The sequence below is a fragment of the Falco naumanni genome, chromosome 4 (assembly GCF_017639655.2).
Source record: "Falco naumanni isolate bFalNau1 chromosome 4, bFalNau1.pat, whole genome shotgun sequence".
NCBI classification, from domain to species: domain Eukaryota; kingdom Metazoa; phylum Chordata; class Aves; order Falconiformes; family Falconidae; genus Falco; species Falco naumanni.
This window is the reverse complement of record NC_054057.1, coordinates 112,660,130-112,685,346: the sequence shown is the minus strand read 5'-3', so window position 1 is coordinate 112,685,346 and position 25,217 is coordinate 112,660,130. Positions and strand designations below refer to the sequence as shown.

At 41.5% G+C, this 25,217-nt stretch overlaps 1 protein-coding gene across 6 annotated transcripts in view; it reads left to right on the top strand.

The window, feature by feature from the left end:
* Nucleotides 1–25,217, top strand: part of MAPKAPK3 (MAPK activated protein kinase 3) — a 59,135-nt gene that overhangs the window by 7,069 nt on the left and 26,849 nt on the right. For 2 of the 6 annotated variants that reach the window (XR_005827454.1, XM_040591016.1), the window contains exons 1-2: nt 1,505–1,729; nt 2,758–3,108. The exons of 1 other annotated variant lie outside the window; for it this stretch is intronic. Coding sequence is in view for 3 of the 5 variants with exons in the window: in XM_040591016.1 (XP_040446950.1) it covers nt 2,884–3,108 (225 nt within the window). In the remaining 2 variants the exon portion in view is untranslated. Of the gene's footprint in view, nt 1–1,504; nt 1,730–2,757; nt 3,109–25,217 lie in introns of those variants that run through there. 3 more of the 6 variants (XM_040591013.1, XM_040591014.1, XM_040591015.1) reach the window with 3 other exon arrangements.

Below are 25,217 nucleotides of genomic sequence, written 5' to 3'. Positions count from 1 at the left end.
GCATTTAATATTTCCCAGAATAGAGCCATAAATTTCTTTCTGCAATCTTCAGTGTGCTAGCCATTGTAACTTCTGCTTTCTTTGGTCAGCCATAGACTTTTGTGTAAGTTACATGGAAAGATCAGAAGCAGGGTCGGGAATGGGAGCTACAAATCATTGTGAATGGGTATATTTCTCAAATTCTACAATACAGAGGACAGCAGAGGTATATAGAAATTTTCTGAAGGGTCTGGCCCCCGGTGACTGTGAGCTGGGAAGAGGATTATAGTTACCTGTTGCAAAGAGAAGGAAATTACCATCCAGGACAAACAGAACAGGAAATACAGGCAGAAGCTGTGGGAAGGAAAAATAAGAGTGAGCTGCTGACTGCAGAGCAGTGTTATTGGAGGTTTGCAACCTGAGAGCTTACAGTGATGTATATGTTTCCCTGAGATTGCCACAGCGGGAGGTGGTGCAAAGCCTACGAAGGCTGGAAGCCAAACCTAACAAGGAAAGGCGGGAAATAGCTGTTTTCCTCTGGGATTTGATTAGCCCAGAACAGGCAAACTGAATCAGGGGAACCGGGCCCTCCAGTCACTGAACTGCTGAAAGCCTGGAAGGGAAACCTGAGGCAGAATAGCTGTAGCGTCACATCACGTGGCGATACACTGCAGATCTGCATCCTGCTGAGTTGAACTACTTTTTATCCCTTGGAGAAAGGACTCATTAGCCCTTTTAATTATTTTCCTAACCGCTAGAACTCCAGATGCCATTACGTTATGTAAAATGACAAATGTATTTTTAACTCGTAAGGCATGTGAACTTTAAGCTCTTTCCAGTGATACAAACACAGCACCGTTTCAATGCATGACTCATCTTCGCATGTAGGAAAAAACTCAGCATTTCACATCCCTATAACTACACGCTGCGCACCAGCGATGAGCGACAGTTGCTGTGGGAACCGTCACTTTTAATATTTTAATATCCTGACTGTACAAAGCAAAACGCAAGGAAATACCGACCGCTTATTTGGCAGATAAGGTCGCCTTTTGTAACAGCACCGGCTATTTCGGCGGCCGCAGCGTCTGAAGGACCACAGCCTGCCCAGTACGGAGCGCTTTGCTCCGCAGCCGTACCCTCACTGTTGCAAACAGGGTGTGGAGTGAAGGGGCAATGCATTCCCCCTTCCCAAAGCGAGCCGGGGGGTGGCGGGGCGGCCGGCGGTGCCCCTGGCCGGGCCGAGCCGTGCCGTGCCCGCCCCGCCACCGCGCGGGCGCGCTGCCGCACAAGCTCGGAGCCGCCGAGGCAGCTTCGCCCCCGCCTTCGTGTCCCCCCCCCCCCAGCAGGGCCATTTCATCCCAATAACTAACTAACGTGGCCGATGCCTGGCAAACACCACCCTGTGCAGGGGCTGTTCCCCACCTTCCGCGGAGAACCTGCCGCCGGGCACCGCCCGCCCTGCGGGGGTGGTGCGGGGTGGGGGGGGGGGATGAGGCAGCTCCGGCCTCCCGCTCCCTCCCGCTCCCCCCCTCAGCCCACGCGGGGCCCGGCCCGACCGCGGGGGAACCTGCCGGTTCCCCCGGGGTCGGGGCGGTTCGGGCCCCGCCGGCGGCGGCCTCCCCTCAGCGCTGGCTGGGGGGAGGCGGCGCGCACCTGCCCAGGGCGTCGGGGCGGGCCCAGGCAGACCCCGCCTTCCGGGACTCCGCACCGGGAAGCCTCGGCTGGGGCCGCGCCGAGCCGCCACGGGCAGGTAACCGTCTTCCGGTGGGGCCCAGCGGTGGAGCCCCCTCCTCCTTCCACCTCCGCCGTTAATACCCCGGCGGTTCCCGGTCGCCGCTAACCCCCGCTGCGTGCCGTGGGGCCTGCCTCACCTTGCTTCATCTCACCTCAGGGTTTTCCCGCCCTCCGCCCCGCAGTGTGAGGGGCAGAGGGAGCGGCCCCGCCGCCCGTCGGCGCTGAGGGAGCCGCTCCTTCGCCCAGGGCGGCTGTGTGAGGGCCAGGCCTCGGGCCCGGCAGCCCCCCTGCGTGAGGAACGGCCTGCAGCCTCCCTGGGGGGCTTTGCCTGCTCGTGGTTCAGCCGTGTTAAGGGGGGGGGGGTGTGTGCTTGGAGGCCCTAGGACTGGGACCTCCCCCGGGGCCGCACTCCTGAAAGGCCCGGGGCTCTCTGGTGCCCAGCAGCGTCAGGCAGCCCCTCAGCTTTGGGAGCCACGCTGTTGCATCTCCGTGTACCCATGTTTTTGGGTGGTTTGATGGTCCCCGAAGTAATCAGACGTGCCCCTTGCTCTGTGGACCGGGACAATTCAGTAAATGCTGGCCAGCATCAGGTTTGATGCCTGCCCAGGGGTTTAATCCAGGTATTTGTGGTTCACTTGCGTAACTTGGAATGTTGGGATAAGGTGGGGGACAGTTGTGGAGATCTCTACGTAAAACATTGAGGCAACAGGTTGTTGATGCAGGTTTGTAAGCTCCCTGAAGCAGAAGCTACCTCTGTTCAGTTGTACAGAGCTTAGCTGAGTAAGACTTCACTCCAAAACTCAGCACAAGCACTTGTTGCAGTAAAAGCAGTAATTTATAACTGCAGACTGATAGATAGTATATATTGGAACTGGGGTGACTGGTCTGTAAAGCTAAATTAAATGTACTTTCCTGTGCTGAACCTCCACTTTTGGTCTCTCTAGTGCCTGACCATCTTGTTAAGAAAGGAAGAGAGAGAAGTGGTCAGGTGAGAGAACAGTTAGCTGATGTTAATTATTAATACTCATTTACATTTTTACTCAGGGCTAAATGGCGAGCAAATGGACTGTTTGATGCACAGGGCTTGATTGCCTAATAAGAGGGACTCGACTGAGTGTACCCCACAGGGAATCTGCTGGGTGTCTCTGTCATCTCAGACTCTTCCTTGATATGGAACAAAGTGAAGGTGAACAGGAATCCCAGCCAGAAAGTCACGTGGATAGCAAGAGCAGCGTGAAATCCTTGCCTGGGGGACCAGCCCATGTCAAACTAGAGATAAAAAAACACGCAGTTACGGATGACTACAAACTCTCCAAACGGGTGCTAGGGTTAGGAGTCAATGGCAAAGTACTGGAGTGTTTCAACAAGGAGACGGGCCAGAAATGTGCTTTGAAGGTATGTAGGCTTTTTCTTTTTTTCTTTATTTATGGTTTGGAGGCCAGAGTTCACTTCAAAAGCCCTGTGAAAGCTACTTGTTCGGCTGCTTACATTTCACAAAGGGTGCCGCTTAAAGAATTTTAATATGTGGAGCTGTTTTCTGTTACTTACAACACTGTAGTCCAAACTTGAGTCTTTTCCAGAATATTCTGTGTGAGTTTTCAGAAGAATGTTATCAGCTGTAAAATTCACATGTTCGTATTTAAAAGACAAAAAACAGGAGAGAGAACAGTGTCTTGGTGTGTTCTGTGATTTTGTATGAACATATTATGCAGTACTTGGGAAGGAAACTATTTTGGATCTTGTGCAATTAAATAGGCCTAAACTGGGAAGTTTTTGAGTGTTCATTGGTCTTCAGGCTTTCTTCCCTTTGAAGACTTTTCTTAAGGGGTATTCCTAGTTGTTTACTCACTTATTCTCCTCTTTATTCTTGCAATCCATTTAAAGAAGGGTATTACCTGGGAAAGCACTGATTACACCAGTATAGCAAGTAGGTTTAGTAGATATTTATGGTGATAAGTACCACTTAAATAAATGGAGCAATAACCATTCATTAAGAGAACATAAAGCTTACCTGCCTTTTGCTCTGCAGCTTTTAAACTTGAAGATTTCCCTGATGCTTTTAAACCACACTGTCAGAAAAAAGCACCTCAAATGAGAACAAGGATGGTTCTGTATAGCAAGATGGAAAACCAGCTGAAGTAATTGTCATGAGAATTACTTAAGAGTGTTACTGAGTCCTTGCTGGTGTTAATCTTACTAGCTGGGATGTCTAGAAGGCTTGCAGGTACCCTTCCTTTTCTTAAACCTCACGCTCCATGTTTGCTAACAGCAGGAGAAATCTGCTAGTGGTCAGCTGGAGGGCTTGCCGAGGTCTGGGTATGGTGTTACCTTCACCGAGCTGGAACTGCTGTCCCCAGCAAAGCCTTTGCACTTTGACAGAGCAAACTGGAAACATCTGGTGGCCTTGTGTATTGAAAAGATTTTTAATAGAGGAACTAGAAAAGCTTATAATACAACAACATGCTGATTATTTCACATGTTTCCAACACACTCATTTTCATTATCACACTGTTTTTTTGTATTAGCTTCATGTAGCTGACTCACAGAAGTTGTATCATGGGGAAAGTGGAGGTTTTGGCAAACAGACTGGAAGTACTGGGGTTTTGCGCCTGCATAGGGGAGTGTCAGGTTTTTACAGCTCTGAGGTGTTCCATTAATTAGAACCTTCTGAAGGGCTATCAACATTAATTTCTATACTTAGCATACTGAAATGAAGGATAATAGTTAATACTGAAACTGTTTGCTGTTTCTGAAGAGTTCAGAGGCTTTGTTCCTGATTGTAGACCATTCATACTTCAAAGGTTTTGCAGTCATGAGGGCTGGAAGCATTTTAAAATAAAGTTGCCATTCCAGAGCATGGTCCAGTGGCAACAAGTGTGTTCCACAGAAAATTCTGTAGCTCTGGAATCAAATTGGACAAACATTCCTATGGATAATATTAGCATCTGTAAACTATATTTTTCAAATTCAGTGCTCAGAGTTGTGGAGGGGGAAAAGAGAAATAAAGTTGCTGTGCCCTGACAAAGTGCTCTGCCTGATGGGGAGGATAAATCTATAGTAGATCCTTGTAATACCAGTGTCTGTTCAGCAGTCATTGAATTGGTTGATTTTTTCAGAACTTTTAAAATATATTAAGGACAAAAGTACCGCCCCATCCCCCCTTCCCAAAATGGCGGTTTGTCAGTTATGACTAATATATCACTGAAATTGTTATATATGTGGTTTTTATCTTCCCCAGCCCCCACCCCACCAGCTGTGGAATAGGTGCACTTTTCTTCTGAAAGGGACAGATATATTAAGATGTTCGAGTTCTTTAGGGAGTTTAAATGGCAGATAATAGTTTGCTGCTTGCATGTATGTATTTCTCATCGTTATGAGTTTAAGTGCTGAATAAAAAGTTAAATATGCAATTAAGTAAAACTGCCAGCAGCCCAGAGAGAATCCACTGTTCTCTCCAAATATGGTCTAATGAGAAGATAACCCAACAAGGAGAGATAAAAGCTGAGCTTAGTTAATTGGCAAGAATGGAAAGATATTTTTTTTCTGAGCCCTGAAGATATTTGCAAGGATGAAGATATTCAGAGGAAGCTTTTCCGTTGTTTCTTATGAAACCTGAACTGGGCCACTCAAGTCTCCAGTCCTGCTCCAGATGAGACTTCAGAGCAAACCATCCAGTCAAAACAGTTATGGAAAAGGGACAAGAAACTTGAGGAAAAAAATGTTCAGAAACAGCTTCAGTGCATAATTCTCCGCGTAGGGACAGTAGGGCCTTGACTTTTCAGCCTTGTCACTGCTTATTCTTCCTAGGTGTGATGGCAAGGTTATCATTCACTTACAGGAATAGAAAGTGGAGGCTGATGAAGATGTCACAGAAAAAAAACCCCTACTGGTCTGACAGGTAAAGAGAAATGTAAAGATTGAATTGCAAGTTGAACAGGAAAAAAGGGATGCTGGATGGATATCTTTTTTTTTCCCCCCCCCCCCGGAGGTTGCTTGTGCAGTATCCATTGAGTTCTATGTATATTTGTGGACAAATACCTCAGGTGTGAGTGTGCTCACTGTAACCTACTCCTGGCAAAGGAAAAACATCACTCCTGCTGCTGAAGATAAAGCATAATAGTCTATTCCCCTTCACACCAAACTTGCCCATTAAAGCAGCTTCTGACTTGGCAGATGGCGCTGCTTTCTGCCTGCAGGTTTTCTTTTATATGGGAACAAAGCCAGCACAGCCAGGGTCTGGATAGAAATTACTCAGTTGAAGGAATTTTAACTGAGGTACTCAAGAGAAAAGGGCTCCAACAAGCAGAAACATTCATCCCTGGAGCCACATGTCAGTCAAGCACTACATACTGTATTTGGGAGGTCCCTGTTGACATCTTCAGTCTACGTCCATAATGGGAACTAGTTAGGATTTCACTCATCATTTTGGAGTCGGAAAACACCAGACATCCTCTCAGAGATGCTGCAGGGCTTTGGTTATTTTTGTAAAGTATTATGTGGCTTAGTTTGCTCTTGCTTGGCATTGTGATTTGCTACACACTTTTACAATGTGCTGTCAGCTTTGTTTCTGTTAGATTGAAATGCCACATGCATTGCTGTCCTGCTCCAGAAAATCTCATCTGGTTACTCACTTAGATACATAATGGCATTTTGGCTGAACAGCACTGTTCCCAAATAGTGAGAATGCAGGGATTTAGAAAAGTAGAAGCATAAACAAAAGTGCTGTGCAGGACTGTGGCCTTCTAGAAGGCAACTATGGTTTAGTCTCTCTTTCCCTTACAAATATAAAACCTTCTCAGATCTCTTTCTGTAGTTGGTCCAGAAATAGCAGTCAAGTGAAGTCTAGTCACTCTTCTATTTTTATCTCTTCTTTGCCAGCCTGCCCCCTTCTGTTCACTTTACCTTTCGGGGCTAAAACTTAACCTCCTCTCCTTTAACACTGTCATCAGCCTGAGTGTTCTCCGCTGTTTTTCACGCTCCTCCCTGTTTTTAGGGAGGGGAGGAGACCAATATAGCTGACTACCTGTGAGGATAAATGTGAACTCTTGGGATTTGCCTTCCATTAAAAAAATCCCCAGCCTACATTGTTCTTTCTTTTTCGCTCGCTTCTTTTTCTTTTTTTGGGGGGCACAAATTCCTGCTAAACGGTGTCAAAATAATATTTCAATGCATTTGATGACCTACTTAATTTTTGTGAAAGGTGGTAGAAAGGGCTCAGACAGAGTCGGGATTAAGAAAAGAGAGTTTGAGAGTGTTCTTCTGGGGCAGCTTCAGGATTTTGGTGGATGTTTCAGGCTGTAAAAACAGTGCTACATGTCGTTGGCGTACTATTCACTTTTCAGTAAACAGATGTTGCTTCTTTCCAGGAGAAGAAAAGGAAGGAAAATTTAGGCATAGCAGCAAAAAAAGACCCTTGGAACTTCAAGGAAAACAAAGTACATAGGTTATGAGTGTACTGGTACTTTTGGTATGAAAGCTCTCCTGAAAAACAGTATGGCAGTGGGTAAAGTGCTTTTCCTCTGCAGTGCTGTGCATGTGCTGTATACTGCAGCTGCCTTCCAGTCATCTGAGACCTCTGGGTTAAGGCAGGGTATATATGAATGGACCTGCTAGCTCACAGAATAATTTAGATTGCAAAAGGCTTTTAAGATCATAGAGTCCAACTGTTAACCTAATACTGCCAAGTCCACCCCTAACAGTGTCCCTAAGTGCCACATCTACACATAGATCTTGTTCTCTGGAATAAAGAGTGAGATAAGCCATGGCCTGCCTCATGGAAAATGTCCTTTGCTGCTAAGTGCCAACAATGCAGTGTATGCAACTTGCTGATTTGAAGACAAATAAGTGAAGCCCAAATGTTAAATAAAGCAAAAAGCAAACACAAAAATTAACAGGCTCCTTGCTTAGATTTAAGGAATGTTTGGTGGATCTTGGAAACCATGCATTGGACAAACTATATAGAGAATGTTAAGTGGGGTCACTGTGGAGAAAGATAGTCATTCTGCAACACCTTAATTTCCTTTAGTCTTGAGCTATGTTTCTGTCTCTCATTCAATTTTAATGTTTCTGATTATGTTAAATAATACTGTATCACGTAAGCTAATTGCTGGGTAGTCTGTTTTCAGTTAGTATACCGTGAAGTTGGGTCATGATTGCTCACAAACAGGAGACTGTAGAGTCCAAAGTATTTGTTTTGCAAGTTATCTAAATAGCTAGTACTTGTAAAATACCCTGTTTATTGCCTGAAATAAGATTATGATCAAGGAAAAGAATGTAGCAGTGGAGAAGGCAATGCATACAGTGAAAGTGAAGGTGTGATGATTGGTTGTGGAATAGGAAATATTAACTATCTTCTTACGTGCTGTACGTTGGATTTTTAGAAGACAAGAAAATTATGCCAGGTTAGGAATTAGACATTTCAACGTTTTTAGAATGTTATTTAGAAAATAATGTTTTAGAAAAATAACATTATATTAAGCCAGAACTGTGGTGGGAATTCAGGGGAACCAAGTGTTGGTTGGGTTTTGTGCAGAATGAAGGAGCTCTTGCTTTACAGGAGCAGTTGTATGTTTCTTGAGGAAACTGGCACTTTTATTCTGTAGTTCCCTCTTACCTACCATGTTTCCTGCAGCCCTATTTATACTGGTTTATCTCATGCTACAAGAAATTCAGTATCAGTACCACAGCTGAGTATGAGTAATAAACTTCAGGAGCTGTGTGTTGTAGATCAAAGCCAGATACAGTGTAGAATGAATGTGAGTTCAAAAAAGTTCTACTTAAATGGCAGCCCCCAGTGTATGGAGGAGTACCTAAAATACAGATAGCATAGGTCCTTGAATTTTATCCTTCAGTGCCAATCTTGGTAAGTATTACGTAAATATGCATAAAATACCTAAAATAACTTTCAGTCGATTAAAAAGTGGGTCATTTCTACCGCTACAAGAATTGTTTTTAAACCAGTGAGTCATTCAAGACCTGAGTCTTTGAGCACTTTGTACATATTTGGGCCAGAATGGCACCTTCTGGAGTGTCAGTTGGACTAGTTAATTTAAAAAGGTGGATTTTATCAATTTACTTAAAATCTGACGTTATTGACTGGTTTTGTAATTATTTTAAATACAGCAAATAATTAAAAAACCAAAACAAAACAGGGCTTGGTCTGAAATAATAGAACCATGCCTAGTAAATTCTTACTAGGTTCAATGGCAGTTCATTAAGCCTAAAAAGTGCAAACAGAAAGGCAAATGCTGTGAACCATTAGGTCATCTTGAAAAAAACAAAACTATACTTTGCAGTTTCTGTGCTTTTTTTTTGGTGTGCTAGCAAGCTGGCACAAGTTATACCCTGACTCCTGGGTACCAGCAAAGCTTGGGAAGATCAAGGTGTGTTCCCCTGCCATCACCCAGGTTCCAAGATCTGAGGAAGTATTATAGATACGTATCTTATTTCAATTGCGAGGAAGGTGCTTAAAGAGAGAGCACACGTGTGTACTGGTCAGACACAACTGGTCACTTGACGCCCCCTTTGGACTGGAAGACCCTTCTCTCTGTCTCCCCTCCTCCCTTTAGAGTCTAAAACTTCGTATTCCATTTAACTGAAGTAAAACCTCACTGATTCATGGTAGCTGGGAGTCTCATTACAGATAACTGGGTTTTGCAAATCAGCTTTAGTGCAAGGGAACAGTAAGCAAGAATTTTAAAGTTCATTTACAAGACAAGTGTACTTCAACCTCATTTACTTACAGTAATACAATCTACAGAGATGCCCAGACTGGAAAAACCTGATAGCATCTAATTTGGGAAGATCAGGGCCACACCTGAATATCACAGCTCACATGCATCATTTTTTCCTTAGTATATTTTTTTCTGTGTATGGTAGCAGCCTGGTCTGCAAATAAATGACTTCTCATGATAGCTTGCTGCCAGTTAAGTATCAACAGAAAAAAGAGATTGTCTTCATGTTGTTATAAATTCATGGGAAACACGGAGAAGGAGCATGTCACTGTTGCTGGGAGCAAGAGCCAGTGTGCTTTTGAGAAACTTAATATACTAGTCTCTTGCATATAAAGACTGTTTTGTGTTAATCTTAGCTGTATACAGTCATTATTAAAAAAAAAAGATACAATTGTTGATTTATTTACACAATCATATGCAACATTTTGCATCCCTAAATGTTTTTGCAGTTACTGTTTGCCTGACTGAAAAGGTTCCCGTTTCTCCTGTGAAGTGTGTATGTTTCCTGGTTATGGAATTTTTCAATGTTAAGTGTGTCTTTAGAATGCCAGACTTCAGGATCATGTGTGATATTCTAGTAGTAACAGTATAGCTGTCTGCATAGCTATCCTCATTTCTTTGGGTACAGTGGAGTTGTCTGAACTGTTTGCATTGTGGCTCTTACACTGTAGGAAGATGTGGCGACATTCATTAAAAGGAAAGTGCAGAGATGGGGCCAGTGTTGGAGGTGGAGAGTAGATGACCTGTTTACTTAATTGGAAAACTGTGAGAACTTCTTTCCATCAGCACCAGTGAAAGCTGGTGGTGTGGTCTGTCTGGATTAGTGTATAAACTGTGTGGATTGTGGTATTTTACACAGACTTCCTAAGTACTTAAGATGATTCAAAGCTCTGTAAATGAGATTAAGCTATAACGCTCCAGCATTTTAATACATCAGAGTGAAGGGGGAGAGAATTCTTGCTCAGCATGTAAATCACGCATGGTCTTCTAGTTCCCGAATCTTTGTAATGTATGGCATTTTGCATCGAAGCTTTCATGGCCTGTTTTAAGAGAAAAAGCAAATATTTATGTAAAATTGGTTTTTCATCCAGAAAAGTTTGCTTGCTGAACTTAAACCCAAACAAACTACCCCAAATGTGCCATTTTTACAAGACATTTCAGATGGCTAAGGAGCCAGTCTTACTAAAGTTGCACTGTTCACAGATCTTAAAGTCTTGCCAGTTGAAACTCTGGCTCTTCCCATGGGTTTTTTCCCCAGGATTTTTTTTTTTTTTTGAATACTCTCTTAAGTATGCTGGCATTCCAAGTAACAGGCCCTAAGGCAGCTCCTGGGGTCTGTGTCAGCTAGGGCTGAGGACAGATTTATTAAGCCCATTGTAAGGGGGGAGCTCAGAAAACCTTTTTTATTTGGTTTTTTGGACAGCACTTCTGAAATATATAAACTGTTAGGAAATGGCAGGATGTGGAGTGACTCATGCTCTTCATCCACTGAACTTTCTTGTGTGGTGAAATTTTGGCTGAGGTGCATAGTTTGCCTAGGTGTGAATCAGCTGTAAGCCTGATGAAAGCACTTGACTAGTGATTTGTAGCTGCCATTGGTTTCTGTTACACTGTGGAGTGGATTTGGGTTTTATTTTTGTTTTCAAAGGAGAAGAGTTGAAAACTGGATAGGGAGCAGCCGCCTTGTGCATCTGGTTCTGCGTGGGACTCCTGTGTATTCCTTAGCACCACATCTACCATGTATTTCAGGGATGATGAGTCCTTAAAATTCCATTTGCAGTGCCACAAGGCCTGGTGTTTGGTACTGCTATAGCTGCTAGTGTTCTTCCTGCTTGTAATTGTAATGGTGAGAAATACTACTGTTCAGTTGCTTCATTTTTAACGAAAAATGTATTTATTAGTTTTCTTGTAAAGGATTAATTTCTCTTGGGGCCTTATTCCATTTTCCCACATGTTGCTTTTAGTCAATGTGGCTTTGTCAAAAGCAGTCTGGTTTCCACAGCAACCGAGCTGTTAACACCAAAGATGTCAGCGCTTGAAGGTAGGGAGGGGAGGAGGCTGCATTTTCTGGCTCAGCTGCCTTGCCGCGGTAGAGGCCCTTGCTGCAGCCATGCTACAGTACAACATCTCCATTGTCTTTGTGAAGAGTAAAAGCCTTTCATTTTGTTCTACTCTTCCCTTTCCAATCAATTTACAGTCAAAATTCGACACTTGGGAGGGTGACGGGGCTTGATGGTTCCTTGATCCTTAGAAGCTTCCTGTTCTTTCAAGCCCTCTGTTCTGAAGGGCACTGCTCTGTCCTCTGCTTTTTAAATAGTTTTTCTTTCTTTGAAGAAAATAGTACTTGCATACATGCAAAACCTGTAGCAGTGAGTAGAGCACTATTCTTTCTGACCCATATTCAATGTCTGCTTATGAATGATAACATGAAAAATGATCAGTCCTTTTACCTTGCCCAGTAATGTGAACCCTGCTCCAATTAAACCTGCTCGGATGGATTTTCTGAGGAACCCATCCCCTTAGGGTGGGAACTAAGCCTCACTCCTATTGACCTTGGAAAACTGCATTGTTAAAAAGTATTTTCTAATACATAGTTAACCTGTGAAATTCATTGCCTCAGGAGCTGAGTGGTAGTGATGCTGTGAAGATCTGGAGAGAAAAAACAGTGCTCTTCTGACTATTGCAAATGCAAAGGAAAAACCCCATTGTTTCAATATACTGTACAAATCTAGCTGTGGTTTTCTAGATCATGTTATTACAATTTATAATTACAAGACTGTCAGGATAAGTAATGAAACTTAGAGCATCAGAAGGCACCTTATTGTGTCTCTTGTGTAAATTGTATTGGTGCTGCAGGTGTAAAATACCCTCCATAGGGAGGTGGAACTTCCATCTTAGCTTCATGGACGGCTGTAGCTGTGGGTAATGTCTGTCACTTGCATAATAGTTTCATGTCAGGGTGTGTCTTCCTGGGTGAGTTGTTCTTGTCTAAATTAGAGTATAAACATAAAGTGAAATGGATTTTTCATAAGGGCTATTCATACTTCGATTTTTTTTTTAATTCTTTTTTTTGTCTTATGAAGGGCAGGGCAGGAAAGCACTTCATAAGACCTGGCTCATGGAAGTGCAAAGAGTGTAATGTTGGTGAAATTTCTTTTTTGGCACATTCTACTGCTTATTTTCACCTTTAATAGAAATTATGGTAAAAAGCAACTGCTGAAGACAGTTAAAACTAGAAGCTGAAACTTTAGAGAAATGGGAAGTTCATGCTTTCAGCTGGCTCAAATACATAATGAAATCATGGACCCAAGTGCACGCACAGTTTTAATTCAATCTTTTGGATGCCTATTAATGACTTCTAAAGACTAAATTTTGTATCTGCAACTTAGAATAGATTTGCAGCCCACTTTTGATAGCTGGTTGTATTCTTATTGTTTATTTCTGTCACTTTCTTAACAAGTATCTGGTTCTGCATTGGAGTTTGTGGTACGCAAGTCATTCTTACAAAGGGCAAAATCTCTGGATAGCTGTCTTGTCTACCAGAATTGGGTGTTTTGCCAGATTTATCACATTCAGTTAGGTGGTTTTTCAGTTGATATTCTTTGTTTGGAAACGTACAAAGTAGCATCTCAAAGGATTTCTGGCACCAGAGTGCAAGGAAGCAGGCTGACAAAGTGAGAGTGGTAGATGAGGAAAGGTCAATTAATTTAGAAACAGTCTCAGTTCCTGTGGATTAGTATCAAGTGGAATTTTCCTCCAGTCTCTCAGCTCTGTAATAACTTCTTCCTGTTGCTGAGACACTGTGATTAAAGGCCTCGTGAAAGCAGAGGGAGTGTGAGAGTGACTTGCAGTTCCAGTTGCGTTTCAGAAACCGTGATTGCCAGGTGCCTCTGTTTTGGCAGGCAAGTGTGACTTGACTTGGGCTGGGCCTGTATGCCTGTGTTATCATTGAAAAATGGGAAGTGACACTCAAGATCTACAAAAACTAATCTCTTACTGCAGTAGGGAGGAGGAGAAAACAGTGATATACATTATTGGTAAAAGACTTTATACAAGAGCAATTAATTCTGAGTCTTTCCCACCTCTCTGCTGTCTGAATCACTGTTGTGGGGATGTGAGGGAGGGTGAATGCAGTGTGTTAGTGCACAACAGCTAAGTCTCACAGGGGAAGTACGGAGAAAGTTCTCACAAGTGTTGGTTCAATAAAACATCCAACACAGCATTAATAATTTTTTGTTAAATCAAAATACTCCAAGCTGGTTCTTGGTATCAGTGACAGTCTTGATTTTTGGCAATATGAGTTAATAACTGTGTAAGACAGTTAAAAGACTAAAGCAGGAGTTTGCCTGCATTCTACAAGCAAAGGAGCATGTTTCACAGGAGGGCAGTTTTGGAGGAGAATGGTTTGAGCTTGGAGCCTGGATACAGTCAGTGTGAGAAAGGTATGTGTGGCAGTCCTCTAAGGATAGGATGGAAAGGATCCATGCTACTGCTGAATGTGGAGTTTCTCACATGTCATCTTTCCCATCTATCCCAAGCATCAAAGGTCATGAGGAGATTTGTATTCTCAGGTTTTGTTTATGTAAACCTTCTAAATGTGAACACCTGAGCCCACTCACTGTGCTATGACTGTGTTAAGTGCTGAACAATCATTTTCTAACACAAGTTGTGTTTGTTCCAGATGAGATTTCTTCATCTTTGTTTTTTTGAGAATGCTCTGACTCAGCAGACCAAAGTGGTCATTTCTGTCTTTTAAAATTCATCTACAGACCTGCATTTGAGCAAGTTAAAATAGGGATGACTTGGTAGGGGAAGGTATTGTTACTATCACTGCTAGTCATCAACTTCTCATGTGCACAACATACTGCCTACATCACTGAGGAATATTGCGCTGTTTTATATTAAAATGAATAACATGAATGTGTTCCATCTTCACTTGATTTCCTGCTGTGAAAGGGATTACCAGTAGACAACTGCATGACATTACTCCTTTATATGCACAAGCACATTAAATGCTCTTTGGTTGAGATTAGTGCTGTTAATATATTATTAATATGAATCAAGGTCCTGTTTTATGATTGCTTCGTATTACCCAAAGGCTCCTCACCTTCTCTGAAGGATGGTATCTTTCAAAGCGCCCTAGTACATCAGAGGTTTTTTTTATAAGAGTTCACCAGAGTAGAGCTGCCTCAATTTCAACTACTTAATTTGAAATGATTCAAAGGAAGGATGTCTTTTCAAATGTGCTGACCCTACTGAGAAATCAGGTTGCATTGAGTTGTCTTAAGATGTCTGTTCAAGCCTTCAAATAATACTTAAACATTAATTAAAAAATAAATTAACTGTAATCAAGATAATTTACACTTCCAAACTACATTTGATCTAAATCTGCAAATTATTCATCAAAATACCTTATACCTTTGGACTGTAGTCAATTTTTAGATTCCTATGCACATTTTGTTGCATGATCGTGCAGAAATCTGGGCTGATGTTTTGCATTTCAGCTTGCATCTGCATAGAGTGATTGGTGTCCCTGGTACAAAACTCATGGAAATTTTACTCTTTTCTATTTGCTTTTAAAAAATGGGTTAATTACATTTATAAAGCATTTTCCTAAACAAATAATAGACTCCTATGTGGATTTTGACCTATATGTTAGTGTGTATTGGTCACTAATTACTGCCACTGAGACATCAGGACCAGTGATCTCTTTTTCCAGTTTCCTACGACTGATTACCATCAATGGTTTGTAGCTGACTGCTTGTTTTGTAGGAGATTTCTAGGGAGTCCAAAATAAGTGTTCCTGGGACTGCTGACATCCCCCTCCATGCCTGGGAGAACTTAATCTGCAAATACTCATTGTTTTGTGCTTTCACTCAGTTTATTCCATGCTTTTAAAGTTTTTTCTTCAGTGCAATCAGGGCAGAAATTGATTCCCTTCTCTTCCACCCCCAACTTTTTCTGCTATTCATCCTCTGGAAGGATTAAATTTTAACTGCTAAATGTCAGTAAATGTCAATTTTTCCTTCCACCTCAAAACTTCCATTTTATTATTAAAATTTATAGGAGGGGAAAGTAATCTGTGAGACATCACTCTTCGCAGTTTACCCCTTTTTCTTCTCTCAGATCCATTTAACATTGAATAAATAGAAACTGTACTTCCAAAGTATGATTAAATTTGCTGTTAATCTTTTTCCAAACTATTACATTTGGAGTTTTCAGTACCTAATAAGGCATACATTAAAGAAGAAAAAAGTAAATTTGCTTTAAAAATAAAACTAGCATTTGCATTTGCACTTTTTCTGAGGCCAGGTAAAAGTGTATTATCTCTCCACTCAGCTTTTTCTTTACAGATGATATGTTCCCGAACTAGTTACTTTTTAATTATTCCTAATTTTTTTACTAGTTGTATAGAAATGTAAGCTCTGTTATATTATTTGCATGTTTACTGTTCTATAAAATCTTAGAGCTTGTTAGCTCAAAACAAAATAAAATACATTGTTCTGCACTTTTTTTGCATGTATATATATATAGCCCTTGTGTGACAACATGAGAGCCAAAATTTATATTTTTTAGAAAAAGGAGAACAAATAAACATTAATTACTGGGAACTGTAGCCCACTAGAGCTTTGTTAGCAACCACAAATACACAACAAAATCAAACTTGTAGGATGAGTAACTAAAACAAAAATGTTAGATTCCTTTTCTGCCTTTTTCCTGAAGTCTGTTGGAGTTTGGCTTGAAATAGTAATTCAGTTTTGGCTTTATTTGTTTTCTCACAACAGTGAAAATAAAAGTCAGTAAGCATTGCCATTTTCAGGAAATACTCAGGCTTCCATGCTTAATATAAATCAAGGATGTAGGAAAAAGTAGTCCCAAAATAAATGGCATGCTACTTCTGCAGTTTGACATAACTGCACTGCCTTTGTGCTTCTGATGGCCCTACAGTAACCCAAGTTTCTGTAATTTAACACCAGGCCCAGGAGGTCTATGTTCAGGTTTCAACACTTACATTTTCCTGTTTGTCCACACAGGATTATAATTTACATCTTAAAATCTGCTAAGTGTGTGAGGAGTAAAATCTGGATATATGAGGATTTTACTCAGCAGAATATTCCAGAGTTTACCTAGCTACTTTGATTTAAGTGTTCCCATGGGAGACTTGCAGGACTTAGAAGTCATGTTTACCCAGTACATCTACTGTTTGGCCAAAGTACTTTTTACATGAAGTTGTTACTTTTACGTGCAATTTCAAAAACGTTGGAGAGTACTGGGGAACCGTTCCCTGTGCCCGCTTCCTGCTGGGCTGCATTACAAGTATGTGTGTTGAACTGCGCAGCATGGGTGTCTACCTACAGAGGTGTTCTGGGGTGAACAGCACAATCACTGTCCCAGAACGACTCTCTGTGAAGGACAGGCTTTGGTTGCCCAAGAACAAGGGAGTATTCTGGGGTGAGTATATCTGTTCTTCCAATGCCCATGCTTTCCACTAATCTGAGTTTTCCATAATACATAGTCAGGTAAGGCTTCCAGGATAGCATCTCCCTTGCCACTTCCCAAATGGCTTCTCTGGTTGAGAGGACCCAGGTACAAGGGCAACAGCACGTAAGTTGATAAGGATGATACGCGATCAGATGATGAGGATGTGCCCAGCTCAAGCTCTTAGCATGAGGGCTGTAACCTGGAACTCAACACAGTATCAAAGACCGTAGGTAATCTGTAACCTGAAGTTACAGCATCTCGTTCTGTGCTAGCAGTAAGAATTTATATAGTGTCTGTAGCTAGCTGATTGAAAACATGAGCCAACTGTCAGCACTGCCTTCCAGGAAGCTTGGCTGCTCCAAGAGCTGCTTCTATTCATTGTACGTCAGCCTGCATCCCCTTTCTTGCTGTTGCTATTGTATTGGGGTCTGTCTGCTGAAGCAAGAAACCTAAGTACTGTAAAAAGCCCAGCACAGAATTGGCCAAATGCTCTCTTAGACTTCTTTAGCTTGACTATGTTTAAAGTATCTTCTATTCTTGAAATGTTAATTTATTGTTAATTGCCTCAAAATTAAGGAAGCATGAAATATAAATATCTTCCAACTTCAACCATTTTGTTGTTTGTTTGAAATGGGAGAATAGGCAACAGCAAATTACTTATCTGTAAACTTTGTACAACAAAGAAATATGGCATGCAAATGATGTGTTACCCAGTAGAACTGAGGAAAATAAAAACAACTAGTAAGTATACTGGGATTGAAAGACAGATAATGACCATTGTTGAAAGAGGAAAGCAATCAGATAAATGAGTCTAAGAGTTATTGATTTTCATTATTTCAATTAAAATAAACCAAAATTGGAGTGGTAGAAAAATTGCATATGTTTTTAAAAGCAATGTAGTGGCACAATTATGTGTAGTATAATGCCAAAATAAAGATAATGCCTAGTTTTGATTATTGGATTGAGCAGGCATTAATAAAGTTAGAAAGTCTTTTATTCCAGTTTTTGGTTCTTTACTACACCTCATCTCTTTCTAGAGGAATGAGGCTGACTTGGAACAAAGCAAATGAAGTTACAGTAAAAGATGCTGAGGGTTGTGTGAAGTTCTTGATTCTTCTGGTTTTGTAAATGATTTTCAAGCAGAAGCAAGAGGTGCAGAATAATAACACAGTAATCAATATAATGTTACAAAATCAAAACAAAGTGGAAGACTTAGCTCTCCAGAAGATGGGAGGAATAGGCAGAAGTAAAATACTGAGAATGATGCAGACTGATACTTGAGTACAAGTTTATTCCCTTTGGGGATTAATGAATGACAGCAAAGCAACGTTAAAAAAGTTAAAGAACTTTCCTATGCAGCTGCACTTGGGGACCCTGTTATATTTGGTGCCTTAGCGTTCATCTGATTCACTACAATAGTGCTGGTGTTGGAACTACGTAATGTGTGGATGGAACTACCATCTGCACCCTGCAAATTTCAGCATCAAGTGACAGATACTGCCTATCAGGAAAGATGGGGAAACATCAACTATCTGAATTGTTCCAAGAGTAGATCGTTCTGGATAATGGGTGCTTGCAAGGGTAAGCAATGATGAAAGCTGGATATATATATGGTTTGAAGACAACGTCAGGAAAAGTAATGTCAGATAAAAATACTGATTACTTTTCTATGGAATTATCTTCTCAGGCAGTATTAGAGTTGATTGTGAAAAGAAACAAAAATAACTGCCAAAGTCATTGTCCTTGTTCAGGTGAAATATCTGCTAAGAGGGGTTTATCTTGTTGAAGACATCAGAACTGTGACTAATGTGATAAATCTCATGTAAAAAAGAAAAAAATAGACATCAGGAAAAATGATGGTATTATGAGGTCAATGCTATGAGTGCTCTTACCAGGGAGCTCTACTGTGCCTCTGGAAGGACGCAGAATTGGGCTGCACAAAGCACTTGCCTGTAGGCAAGGTTCATAGCTTAGCTTCCTGGTGGGATTGCCTTGATCTGCATGGCCTCTCTCTCTCATCTTAATATTCTGACAGACTTGAAGGATGGTATTTCTTGTGCTGAACAGGAATAGTTTTGTGACAGTTGTTTTGGCAGAATTTTTCCAGCTGTTTCCAGTAATAAGACTGGAGGAAAAAATTGTTTTGCCTACATAAAATACAAATTAACTTTCTAGTGATTTGCCTTTTATTTGGATTTGAAGTTCATTGAGGGATGAATTTTGTTCTAGGAGCACCTTGTCCTGTCACCATTAAAATCATCCCAAGTTCAGCCAGATTCTAAATCTTTAATGGTCAGTAGAGATGTGTTCGGTTTTAACAGTTGACTTCCCCAAAGGTGCATTTGCACTGGCGTGCCACAGACTACAGCAGAACAGGTATATTCACAGGGGTTGAATCCTTGTGCTCCTGAAATTTATCTTGGCTCTGGATGCAGGTACTAAAAGAAGCAATCTCTAGTCTGGCCTTCAACTCTACCACTTGTCCCCAAAAGCAGAGGAACAGGGATTTGCTGGGTACCAGCAGAGAGAGTGGGGGGCAGAGAAACGGGGACCTGGAGATGGTAAGAGAATGAGATCTGCTGAGGAGACGTTGCTGAAGGAGCACCCAGGACACAGAGACAGGAGCAATAAGATGATGGATGGGGAGCAGAGACAGGAGCAATAAGATGATGGATGGGGAGCAGAGGGTCAAGGCTGAGTTTGGTTGAGGGGCCTCAACAGAAGCAGAGACAGAGCCAAGGGGTGGAGAATGGGGAAGGGGGAGAAAAGTAGATGGAATCTGGGATTTGGAGGTAGAGGAACAGACCACAGGAACTAGGGGAAGAGCTGACCAGGTAAGGGCTCTGGTACTAGTTTCAAGGGGTGGGAAAAGAGCTCGTTGGGTGATGAGGCTTGGTAGGAGAGGAAGATGGGATTAAGGCAAGGGGTCAGAGGTGAGGATGGGAGAGGGTTGGGTTTGTTTGGGTTTTGCCTTTTTAAGATAAATAGAAAACTGCCTAGCATAGTGCTTACCCCTCCAGGTAGGACTGTATCCCAGAATCTGTTTCCTGGTTTCTCTCCAGTCAAGTCGTCAAGTAGCTGTAAAACTCATTGGTGTAAAATGTTTTACACCCTCTTGTTTATCCACAGTTGTTACATTCTGTTATTATTAGTTACTTTTAAGCTAACTGATAGAGGTCTGTGCAGTAGATGTGTGAGCTTTAGCGCTGCAGCTAAGTCACGAGGGATAGTGGTATGAAGATGTGTAAGGGGATTTGTTATTTTCAGGGTGGTTTTGTTGTTGCTAAAATAAAAACCACACCACAAAAAAACTAGACAATCTCTTGCATGTATGCAGAACTCCTTCCTAAAGTAGCAGCTTTGGGTTGAGAAAATGGAGCATTCAGCTGTAGTAAATGTCAGGATCCATGCTATGTATATACTTCGACTATCTTGCACTCTGTATTTTCTACCACATTTCAGCCTTTTTCAGTGCACAGATATTAGATTGTTAAATGATTGGTTTCAGCAGCTGGTTTCATTGTCATTGTTCAGCATACGCACAAGGCTTCTTTACTTCAGGTTATTTCAGACCTACTCTGAAAACATTTTTTTGATTTCTTTCTGATTGTGCTTCACTATATTGGCTGGATCACTGTTACTTTCACAGCATTGCTTTAAGATAGGTCTGTATTGTCCCTGTTTCACATATGGGGAGCAGAGGAGTACTTCTAAGAGTAAAATATCCACTGAATTTTGGGAGCTCCATTTGAAATATCTTGCATGAGGGTGGCTTGGTTTTGGGATCATCCCCCTCCCCGTTCCTCCTCAGTGTACTGAGTAGTGGATTGCAATTTAACTCAAGCCAAACTTTTTAGACCCGAGCTCTGTTAGAGCTGGGAGTGCCCAGCTCTAACATTTTTTATTTCATTATAACTGATATTATAACATGTTGCAGATGAAAAAAACACCATTAGTCTGTCTTGTTCCTGCTATAAACAGGCCTCCGTGTTGATTAACAAAAAAATCAAATACAAAAATATACAGATTTCATAATATGACTCAAACTGCCCTTTTAGACCTTCTAACATTAGTGAATTTCAGGATTAAGTTGCTTGAGTAACTTGAATATTGCTCCCTTTGTAAGTACGTATTAAACACAGTATTATTATACACCATTCCTCCCTCTTCAACTTCATCCTTACAAGAGAGTACAACCTGAACCTAATCGGGATGCAAGTCAGGATGCAGAGTGATAGGAACTGCTATCTGTAGCCTCTCCCACCTCCTCTTCATTTTACAGAGAAACTAGAAAGTGTAACATAAGAAGGGTCTTGTGGTTACCACAGCTGAATGCTACTCTCAAAAATCTGGATTCTACTCTTGTCCCTTTCTGATACCTTATGCAATGCTCTGGAAGTCAACTGAACTAAACAGGTAGTCACCAATTTCCTATATCTCATTTCTTAGAAGCCTGAACTGCACCCTCAATTGCCAAAATGTTCACTCCCCCCTCACCCAGGGGGATGGGGAGGAGAGTTGAAAAGGAATGTAAAACTTGAGGTTAAGGTAAGAACAATTTAATAATTGAAATAGAATAAAAATGAAAGAACAATAACAACAATAATGACAGTAACAGTTATAATGAAAAGCGTAAGGGAAAGAATAAAATCCAGAGGGAAAGGAAGAAACAAACACATGGTGCACAATGCAGCTGCTCACCACCTGCCAACTGATGCCCAAGCAATGACCTGCTCACCCTGGCCAACTCCCAGGTATATATGCCATGCATGCTGTCCCATGGTATGGAATACCTCTTTGGCTAGTTCAGGTCAGCTTGCCTGTCTGTGTCCCCTCCCAATTCCTTGTGCTCCTCTAGCCTTTTCACTAATGAGGTCTGAGAAACTGAAGTCTCACATCAAAGCCAAAACACAGCACTGTACTAGCTCCTAAGAAGGTAATTAACTCCATCCCAGCTGAAACCGGGACACCTCTTAACTATGCCATAGCAGTTCACATGTTGGCTATATGTATGTAAAATTTTCTGTTAGGTAAGTCCACAGTGTAATCTTACAGGCACTTTCCAGCACCCTGAGCCGCAGAAAACTTGCAGTCCATGCAACATGTAAAGACTATATTGCACAACAGCTTTCAATAAATGCTTCTCAGAAATTCAGTTGCTGGTAGGGTTATGTTTACTTCTACTATCAGTACTTCCAATAAGCATCACTATTCTTCCTTTCTTTCAGTTAAACCTTTCCAGTGAAATCTGCAACCTGGGCCTTGCCTGCTTTACTGCTTTTTTTTGTTTGTTTTGTGGGGTTTTTTTGGTCAGGAATATGCAAAGAAAAGAATTCAACTTTCATTTCTTTTTCTTTTAATTTGTCTACATTGGATCAGAAGCTCAGGTTGTTGACTGCTATGCAGTTTCTTTTAAAGCTGCTTCTAGGTGTGTGTAGTGGTTACAACAAACACTGCAAATGGTCCTGGTAGGAAAATAAGCTGTATAGGTGGTGGTTTAAATTTTAGTGCCATGGTTTTGACAGCTTAGCTATGTAAAAGAATATTAATGTGTCTGAAAAATCCAAACATCACTTGGAGTTTTTAAAACCCAGAGCCTTGCATGTTCTGAGCAGTGAAAAGAGTCCATATTAGGCTATTGCGGAAGAGATGGAGGGAGGACACAGGATTGTGCATGTCGTGTCTGCTTTTCTTCATGTGTTAAACTGGTAGGGCTACGACAGTGAGCTTCTATGTTAACTTTACCCAAATAATAAAAACTTAGAAAGGATGTCTGAGCTAAAGGTACAACAAATAACACACACACACACACTGAACACTATAGGTTATTGGTGATGAGGAAATCTGAGGCAGCAGTGTTTACAGCCTAATGGCATGGAGATCAGCAAAGATAAGAAGAGGAATGCGACTGTTGACTGGGCGTCTTGAATTTTGGGACAGGCAACAACAAATGTTTTTTGGAAGCTTTGCGTAGTCGAAGGAGATTTTATCCAACATGGCCTAGATGAAATCTGAACTGAATACTTCAAGAATCTGCAGCACTATGGCATATTTATAATCTGTAAATCTGTAATCTTTAAATTTGATAGTATCTTTGCAGTATGGTACCTTTAAATTTTACCTTTAAAGTGCCAGAGAACACTTGCTGGATGCTGCATTTTAACTGTCTTTCTCTCTTTGGCTTCTGCCAGATTATTTGTTAGTTTTTGTACTTTTTGCAAAGTATATAAGGCAACTGCGTGGCTGTATATGCAAGAGAACAAAGCTGTTGCATGTATTGCAAAACAACAGGGGATTCATGGCCAAGGCCTGCAGGCTTGTCAAGGGGAACAGAGCTTAAAGAGGAGTAGCATTTATTTACAAGCTTCCAAAGACATAGAGGCTGTGCAGCTTTAAAAGTTGCAGTCAGGCCTTTTTGCGGCAGACCAAGAGGTGGGATTATGGGTAGTGGCTAAATGTCACAATTCCAAGTTTCCAGGTGTGTCTCTAAAGGAGGATGGTGAGCTCTGCTGCTCGCTTCATTTGATGGCACAGTCTTAGATTGTTTTCTGTTTGATTTAGCTTCCCTAAATAATTGCCTTATTCAAATCTGAAGCTCTATGCTTTATAACATTGGTTTGGTGGGTTGGTATTTTTTTGGTGCTATTGTGGTGTAGCCAGAATTTGGGTCATGAAAAATACGTGCTTAGTCATTTGAGTAAGCATCCAGATTATAGTCATGTTTCTGCAGCCAAGCCTTACTCCATCTTTCTCAAAAAGCAAGATAATTTTTATTTCTGATACAGAGGCTAAAACACCCTTTATTAGAAATTGCCTTGGTGAGCATGTTGCAGAGTTATGAAAAGGCTTGACTTTCATATTCCAAGTCCCAAGTTCTTGTGGTATTCTCACCTAAGGCTCACAGGGATAAGCAAAACAGGCATAGGTATTTATGTAACAGTCCTTTGGGAAATGAGCAAAAACATTTTTCCAGTAGTGCTTCCAATGTCACTGTATGTTCTAGAAACTGAAGTGCAGCTATCGCATAGCATCTCCCAGAGACCCTATGGAGTCCTGGTGTTCTCCAGTTCTGCCAGCACTCATGAAACTTGTCTTAGGGGGGTGTCTTGTTTTCTCTGACTCTCTTCTGAATCTCCCTCATGCTGCATTTAACGAGTGCGTGTACACCCAAGGAGGTTTTCTTGCCAAGGCTCACCTTTTCCCTTCTTTTATGGCAATTGTCTTTAGAAGTATCTCCCTTAAAAGTGAACAGGAAATAGTATTTTGACTGCGTGAAAACTTTATCAAATACAAAAATTTGTATTCCCCACATTTAGAAACACTCATGAGCCTTTAAAACTCCTCATGAGAAATGAGAATAGCCACACCCATCTCAAAATAGGCAGTGGTTCCCACTCAGCTGGGGTCTGAGAAATTCGGGGCTATGTCCCTGCTTTGCCAGCTTGTGTTTCAGTAGTGGAAACTGGAAGACATAGCACACTGTGGTTAAGCAGAGAGTTCTCTGTAAGAGCTGTGAAGACCCTGATCAAATTCAGGCAAAGGAAGGATCTTGAAGTGAGTTTCTGTACTTGGACTCAATAGAGAAATCAGATTTTGGTTATCTGATATGTAAATACAAGGTCTCGGTGGTTTTGAATGTCTGTTCTGTCCAGGACCTAAGAATTCTTTTCTATCCATCTGTTGTATATTTTTGTGTGGAAACTTTTAGTTTTGACTAAAATAGTTATAATCTTGCAGTTGGAGATACAGCTAGTGATGGATAATTATGAATTCTGGCAAAGCACCCCCCCTGTTCAAAATATCACAGCTTCTTAGTTCAGAATAGTCAACTGCTAGGAAGAAGCTGAGACTTCAGGAGCTTTAAGGTTTAATACATTAAGGTTTGAAAAATGTCTTCAGATTCTGCAATAGTTGGTATTATCATTTAGAATTAAGCAGTGTTTTGAAAGTGATTGCATTTGACCTGGTTGAGCTTGTACTGCATAGTTGTATGATGAGAACAATATATCACTGTCTTGATGTTCTTTCCCTGGATCTCAGGGATTCTCCTCCCTCACTCAAAACAGAGCAATGAGAGTCGGGAAGCTTGCAGCGGTAGAGATGCTGGGGTGCTCTTCAGAGCTAGTCTCTTGCTGGTTGTGAGTAGCCTTTATAACTTCCATTAGTAACTAATGGGGGCAGGAGGATCACAAGTGTGCCTCTGAATTTGGACAAATAACCCCCTCCATCTTATGACACGTGATTATCATATGGTGAAGACAAACCAAGAGACAGTTTCTAAAGGTTATC